Source organism: Medicago truncatula, chromosome 8 (assembly GCF_003473485.1).
Source record: "Medicago truncatula cultivar Jemalong A17 chromosome 8, MtrunA17r5.0-ANR, whole genome shotgun sequence".
NCBI classification, from domain to species: Eukaryota; Viridiplantae; Streptophyta; class Magnoliopsida; order Fabales; family Fabaceae; genus Medicago; species Medicago truncatula.
Window position 1 is genome coordinate 38,240,220 of NC_053049.1, and position 7,773 is coordinate 38,247,992.

Genomic DNA, 7,773 nt, shown 5'->3' on the forward strand with positions numbered 1-7,773 from the left:
TTCTTAAATCTACACCTAATTTGAAGTAATTGGGTGGAAAACTACAATTGATAGTCAAGATTTTTGAGGTCTATTATGTCTGTTGACTGATTTTAAATGGCAAAAGCTGTGACTGTGACCTATTATTAGTATATTGCAATCCATGATGTCAACAAAAGTGAGCAAATTTGTGTTCATCTACCACAACCATGCAACTCGTGAACATGTTGGAAGTATATAAAGTTCTTTTTAATCAAGTTACAGGTTTGAAGTATCAACAGGTTTAGCCGTTAAGTAATATCCATCAGACACTTTTGTTTTAAGGACTCGAACATGAGACATTGCTTAAATGTGAACATATGTATTTATTTTTATTTTTGGGTACAATGAATATCATCATGTCAGCAACTTGAATGAGTCAATACACGTGATTATCCAATTTCAAGTCCTAAGTCAGTTTACATTTTATATTTTAGGTCGTTTACTTGCAAAACAAGATGGCCAATTGAACTAATACTCAAAGTCAAGATTTTGAACAATTCCACAAAGCAACCTTAGTACTGATGTCATGAAATATGTTATGCCTCATATGAGACAAAATAATATTTTTACATAAATAAATAGCACTGATGAGGAGAAGAAAAGTGGTAATTGAAGAAGAACAGTATACAAAAGAAGATCATGGTTACATGCTGCATAGATTTTAGCAACAAAGATTTGGAAATAAGCTTCTTTGTTTTCAAGCCTACTGTAGTAATTGTTGACCGTCTTATTCATGAAATCAAACAATTTTCCTCACGTGCTGAGAATCTTGGTTGTGTACAAAGCTCAATACTTAAGAGCATCCATGGAAATATGGTATATATTTCCATCTTTTATTTCTCTTGTTTTTCTTATATTTTGGTTCATAGCTAGTATTAAAAGAAATTGTACTCATACTAGATCATATGGTTTGGAGCATGGCAAAAACGGTCTTATGATGAAAAGGATAAATTGACAGCTGACCTTGTAAGTATGACCTCTGACTAATTGACATTTATCTGTTATATGATCACATTATTTTATCTCTTTTTTTCCTCTTACAGCTATCAATTCTAATACATGTAACAAGAATGGCTGTCTTGGTTGAACACTATTTCCTCAATGCATATGCTGGAGAATCAAGAGATGGTTCTTCAACTATAAATTTTAGTACAGGTGATATAATCTCCATGAACTCAATACTCACAAATATCAAAGACCTTAATGATTTGTGCTATGCAATCCTTGCAATATTTAGGTCACGTTTTTCCCAAATACAAGGTAAAAATTCAGGCCTTTGCTTGAAAGGCCAAAAGTTACCTAATGTTGTATGCATTCATGTGTGGAAGTCACTACAGTTTTGTTACTCATGGATTCTAAATCCAGATTATAGAAATTGGATGATTCCATATCTTGAACGTTTCTCCATTAACATGATGAAGTATGATATTTTTCGAGTAGTATATGTTAGTGGTGACAATATAGTTAATCTTCCTTATGATTATAATGTTCATGAGATGTTGGAAAATGAAGAAGAGAGTAGACATGGACATGTTATGCAGAACTGAGAATATCATTTATGCTACAAAGATTTGTATATTGTTGTATATTTTTCTTGTTAAATCGATTTATGGATATTGTGTTTGGAATGGCTTCAAATGGTACATGTGGCTGAAGGTCTAAGATGTATTTCGTCCTAATGTGACATTGTGAAATTACTATTTTTTTTATAAATACAAGCTTAATGGTTTACTTTCATTGGTACAAACAAACTAAGAAAAACTAAGGTAGTTCAAATACATTTTTCAACACAAACTTTATAGGAGAGAAAATGTTCAAACAATTTAGTTTTTTTTTTTTTTTTTCTTTTCAAACGATCTAGTTTCAAGACTTACACATTAAGAGTGGGGAAAAGAGGTATTGTGGATTCAAATTCACTCTCCAATACGTCGAATATTTTCACAACTTTTTATCATTCCGGTTGCACTTATGAGACATAATTACGACTTCTTTAAATAATGATTTTTCACACTTCAACTTTTATTTTTTAGAGGTACTTCAATATTTTTTTAAAAGCTCTCTTTTATCAACCTTGTTTATATAAATCTATAAATTTACAAGAATTTACTCGTTTCAATTGATAAGCCTCATAAGTTTGAGTTAACCTTTTTTTTTTCTTTTTGAAGGAAGTTTGAGTTAACCTAAACGGGTCTTAAACTCAAACTAGATATAACCATGAGGTCAATGGATATATTATATAGATTGACATTGACGGAGTAATTTACACTGACATCTATTGATACACAAGTAAGATGATGTTATAAAATAGTATATTCATAAATATTGAATGTTAATGTAAAGCTAGTATATGTGTAAACTATTACAAATATACTGGCTATATTAAAATTCAATAACCATTACATATTTTATTTTTGCTAAAATACGAAACTTTTTTAAAAAAAAATCCTAAACTAGATTTTTCATTTTCCCGAGAAGGGGTAAGCAAAAATTTGGGGTGGCAAAATGGATGGATGGATTGGATTGATAAAAAAAAAACTCATTAGTCCAATACAATCTACTTTTTTTTTTGTTGAAAAAAAATTTTGAATCCATCCATTATTAGATAGATTTTAATGGATGAATATCCATCTAATAAAATGTGTTTACTTTTAATTTGTTTTGCATTATTATTTTGTTAATAAATCAATGCAAAAAGTAAAAAATATTCAGCATAATATATGCCCAAAACAGTTTTTTATATCAAACCCAAAACATATTTTAAAACTAAATATATATTAATAGGTGGTGGTGCACAAGCGTTGACTGGTGGCCACCAACGTTGATCGCGCGTTGACCACGGCATACGGTGGATCATTAATTTGATTCTTACATCCATTTAAGTGGACATCGCTTGAACTGTTGCAAAAATAATTTCGGTGTTTCCATAATAAAATGTTTGAAAACATAAAAAAGTTGAAAATGAAGTAGTAGTTTTGAAATTAAAAAAATTAAATAAAATATCAAACTAAACACGTTTGCTCGTCTTTATCCTTTGAGCTAAATGGGCTTTCTTCCGAGCCAAATGTACATATTGAACCATAGATTAGACAATTGATTTTCTCACATACTCAATTGCTCTTCCACACTAGTAAAAGACTATTATATCTCCAGTGGCAATTAACTCCCAGTGGCTTCCCAACGTAAGAGCCGGCGACAGTTAACCGTCGTTGGGGGTATGATGGTCTTTTAATAGTATGGGTGAGCAGCACTAGTTTATGCTAGGTGAGAAAAGCAATTTTTCATAGTTTATGCTAGGTGGGCTGATGTTCAGAGGTGTTTTTTTGTTGTTGGGTTATTGTCTCCAACGACCTTTAATTTGAGTAGGGAATTTTCTTTTTGAGCCCTACCAACTGATCACACACCCTACCATTCGAATCCTAAAATCCGAAAAAATAAGTGATTTTAAATCTTTTCCGCACATTGGAAACCTAAATTCTGATATACTGTAGGGAGGGAGAGAACTGTGTGTGGATGAGTGGGGGTGCAAGATAGAAGAAGCGGTCTTAGAATTATTACTACCTTGATTGGGCCAAAGGAGAACCTAAAACAAAGGAATAATTGAACCATCACGGATGAATCATGCTAATATGTGCACTCTCACGGCACTTGTTAGGTAAGCAAAAAAAATTTTAAACATTCACTTGTTCAAAAAAATAATTTTTAAACATTCAAAAAAGTTGAATACATACATGTTTTGACACCATTTTCTATGATAATATTTTCATATTTCATTTCCTTAACAAGTGATATAAGGGCATTTTTAGCATTTTTATTGTTTGAATCTTGACTAACCTTGTCTTATTAGTTAGATATTTGGTGTCACTTAAATGCATTAAACGTTGGTGTACTTTATCGAAAGTCATTTTTCTCTCGAATACAAATGCTACTTATTATGAGATACACCCCCTGAAAAAATGAGACTTTATAGATCATAGGTATTACAATTATAGGATAGGATAGTTTTACCATATACATATACCATCTTATCTTAATGAATTAATGTTATCAACTATGGACTAATACTTAAAAATCGACCAAAATTCTATTGATGATTGACATATTTCAGCAAAAGTAGAAATTCCCAGTTTTCCTGATAGCGAACTTCAACTAATTTGTTACTACTTTTTTTTCTCAAATTGAATCAAGTCTCTTTCACAATCACATGACATGGAAATGAACATGAACTTCTACTTCTACATTCAGCGTCATTCATTATTATTCTTTTACGTAATTTTCAAGAAATAATTCATAATAAATTACCTACAAAAGTGGTCAACACTAGAAATTACCTCTAATTGTATATTTTGATGGCACTCGTGTTTTAATTTTAACCACACTTGTACATTTTGATAGACAAAACAATATGATTAGTTATACTCATTTTTATAAATATTATTTGAATAAAGTACATTGAGTGTGTGTTTGTATACACGGCCACAAAATGCACGGTGAGTAGAATCTCCAATTTGGAGCTTTACAAAAACAACATTGAGACTTGAGAAAAAATTGCCAAACATAAAACCAATTGAGCATTGAATAGAATTAAAACGACTTTAATCCCCAATAGACAATGATTTTACTTTACATCATCATCATGTTGAGGCAAGATAAAATAAACTAATTATCAATTTAGAGTTGAATCTTAGACCCGCCAAAATATTTATACCATTGAATTGAATCTTTCCAATCATTTTAACCCTTGGCTAATTTGATATATTGAAGCATTATAATCAAATGTCACACTTTTAAGGGCACCTTTTAGTTGGTAGCTTAATTGTCTTCATTCTCTTTTCATGAGCAAAATACTCCCTCCGTTCCTTTTTAAGTGTCACTTTTAGAGAAATTTTTTGTTTCTATTTAACTGTCACTTTCAAAGTTCAATGCAACATTAAATATTGTTTTACCAATATTGTCCTTAGTTATTTATTGCGGAGAGAGAAATATATGAAATGAGATATTAAATGAATAAGGTCATTATAGTAAAAGTATAGTTTATTGCATCAAAAATAGTATCAATTGTTGATATTCTTGGTTTGTGTAAAATGTCAAAATGTGACAATTAAAAAGGTACGGTGGAAGTAGTAAATAGTTGGGGTATCCTCCTAATCATGTCGTTTATATTTATGCTTTTGACTTCAAAGCCAACCCAAGAGAAAATCCTTATTACTTGACAAAAAGGGAATTAGTAAATTAAAGCACGAGGAAGCACTTTCCACATCTAAACTGCCTGATTTTTCAAAGATTAGGAAAAGAGAAGCAATCAAAGGGTCCCAAAATCACAAAGCTATTACTCCTTTTTCCTAGTCAAAATTCAACTTTTTAAAAAGGGCCCACAAAAAACTTAGTATTCTGTCTTGTGAAATCATTCCCGCAAAGGTCCCACGTGAATTTTTTCTTTTTCGGGACTTATACGGAATAAGGTGTACCGGTACTTCTACTTCAAAAATTTATAATTTAACGATTATTTTATAAAATAAAAAGTTATTTATTAATATTTATATTTTGAAAACATCGTTTTATAAGAAAAAAATATCATTTCATTGTTTATAAGAATTATATTATATTTTTAATATTTTCTGGTAAAAAATAATCAATCTTTTTTGTTATATGTAACAAAAATTCAAAAAAAGTAGATTTTATTTCGTCGACGTTTTTGGTAAATACGATTTAATTATTGTAATTGTCAATGATAGAAAACAGTTCTTTTTCTTCAAAAAAAACAACTCGTTTAATCATTAATTTAATAATTTGGTGTACCGGTACACTCAAATTGTTGGGTGTACCATAGAATTTGCCATTTATATATTATTTACTGTCAAATTTATAATTTCATTCTAATTCAGTTCAACACTTTTTATTTTTCTACAGGTCACGGGAGTATAGGATTCGACATTGAAACTAGTCGGAACAGAATTCGCTGAAAAAATTTGTGGTTGTTTATGGAAGATGGTGCATATTCGTCAATTTGAAAGAGTATGGGAGCGACAAAGAACTAAAAGGATGACCATCAAAAAATACATTTAACTATTTAGATTAAAAATTTTAAGATATTGAGTTTATGAGTTAAATCTTTTTTATATATATATTTCTTCCATTTAGCTCATTTTAAATTGATCTGAGACTAATCACCATTCATATTTGAATTTCAACGATACATGTTTAAATGTTAGTATCTCACAACACCATATTTAATCAATTACACCTTGATGATCTCGCTCCCTTATCCAACCGAACCCGACTCTTATATCATTTGTTGAGGAGTCAAGGTACATGCGAGCAACAACAAGTTAATGATAAAATCTCCTAAGACATCTCGACACCACATCTTTGTCTAAAGTTTTAAGACACCAAGTACATAGATGGCCTTTTATATGTCATTTGTTTAATTCCTTTTTAATTAGTCTATAATCATTCACATTTAAACTTTATCGATCTCCCTTTCAACGGTAAATTAGTCTCCATATTAATTACTATAGTTGCACCGCTGAGACGAATTAACGATGCAAATTATAAGACAACTACACAATAAAAAGACTTTCATACAAAGAGTATATTTGAGTCCACTACACTCACCACCTCACAAAGTTGCTACCCCCAATCAAGGTCGTTCCTACGAATTTGGAGGCTCGGCTCTGTAAGTGAAAATAGACCCGTAATAAAATAAAAATGTTTTTTTTAAAGAACAATGTTCTATTTAAACATTTTAAAAGATAAATACAATGTGTCGTATATATATATGATACACCCAAAGATGAAAATCACTACTGTATACATGAGGATCCTCATACCACCCTCCAAAAAAAACACTCACCTAACACCAAAAGTAAAATGGCTCGATTCTAATAGGCCTAGCACAAGACAACAGAAGAGGAAAAGGAAATCAAATCGGGGAAGAAGAAAAGGAAAGTCCGATGGAGTGATGGTGATGGAACGCGTGGTATCGGAGAGAAAGAGAATAATGAATTTTTGTTTTTAGTAGGGTAGTACTTAGTAGTTCTACTGGGCTATAATTTTTTTAAGCTCATACCATAGGGAGACACAGTTTCATTAAGTTCCTTGCACACCCCAAGGTCCGGTCCTGCCCCAAATTTTTATAAGTGAGCATTATTGTCAAGAATTTAGAAAATTGACGACAATATTGAGATTAAAACTATAAATTAAGTTTGTACCAAAAAAAAACTATAAATTAAGTGTTTTGTTTGTCAAAAAAAAAAAATTAAGTATTTTGGCAATGATTGTGCAGATTTTTTCACTATGAATGCATTCTTTAAACCTTTTACTATAATAATTTTTATGAATTATCTTATTTGTAATAATATCATGTAAAATTTAGATTCTTTTTCGTTTTTAATGGAAAAGAAGAAGATATCCAATCAAATAAATTCATTTTGGTGTTTTGAAAATTGGCCAGATATACAAATTCCAGTTAACACAGCTCTCAGACCATGTGCCAGAATCTAATGTGAGAAAACGACTTTGCCTTAGTTTTGAGATATTGCTGACAAGATTTGCTTTGCTTCACGATAAGTCACACTGTATAAGGAAAGGAAAGGAAAGATACTCAACGTACCATTCTCATCAAACCAAGTACGTACACCCCCAATCATAATATAGTCAAATTACAGTACACATTACACAGGAGTTGGCAATGGCAGAGAACGAAAACAAAAAATATATGAAACATTTTGATTTTGAAGACACATTATATGTCTT

At 30.6% G+C, this 7,773-nt stretch overlaps 1 protein-coding gene across 2 annotated transcripts; it reads left to right on the forward strand.

The window, feature by feature from the left end:
- The first annotated feature begins 580 nt into the window (after positions 1 to 580).
- Positions 581 to 6,141, forward strand: LOC25501686 (uncharacterized). Of its 2 annotated transcripts, XM_024771909.2 has the most exons (4): positions 581 to 837; positions 922 to 987; positions 1,065 to 1,176; positions 5,929 to 6,141. In XM_024771909.2, the coding sequence occupies exons 1-4, from the start codon at positions 661 to 663 to the stop codon at positions 5,979 to 5,981; spliced, it is 408 nt and encodes a 135-aa protein (XP_024627677.1). In that variant the 5' UTR covers positions 581 to 660; the 3' UTR covers positions 5,982 to 6,141. The 2 variants fall into 2 exon arrangements, with proteins under 2 accessions (XP_024627677.1, XP_024627676.1); XM_024771908.2 differs by lacking the exon at positions 5,929 to 6,141 and having other exon boundaries at positions 1,065 to 1,756.
- The last annotated feature ends 1,632 nt before the right edge of the window (positions 6,142 to 7,773 follow it).

Bases quoted from the DNA above. Each gene is read 5' to 3' on its own strand.
- LOC25501686 (XM_024771908.2), top strand. From the start codon at position 661: ATGGTTACATGCTGCATAGATTTTAGCAACAAAGATTTGGAAATAAGC. The intron at 838-921 runs GTATATATTTCC...TACTCATACTAG, and splicing joins AGAGCATCCATGGAAATATG to ATCATATGGTTTGGAGCATG. The intron at 988-1,064 runs GTAAGTATGACC...TTCCTCTTACAG, and splicing joins ATAAATTGACAGCTGACCTT to CTATCAATTCTAATACATGT.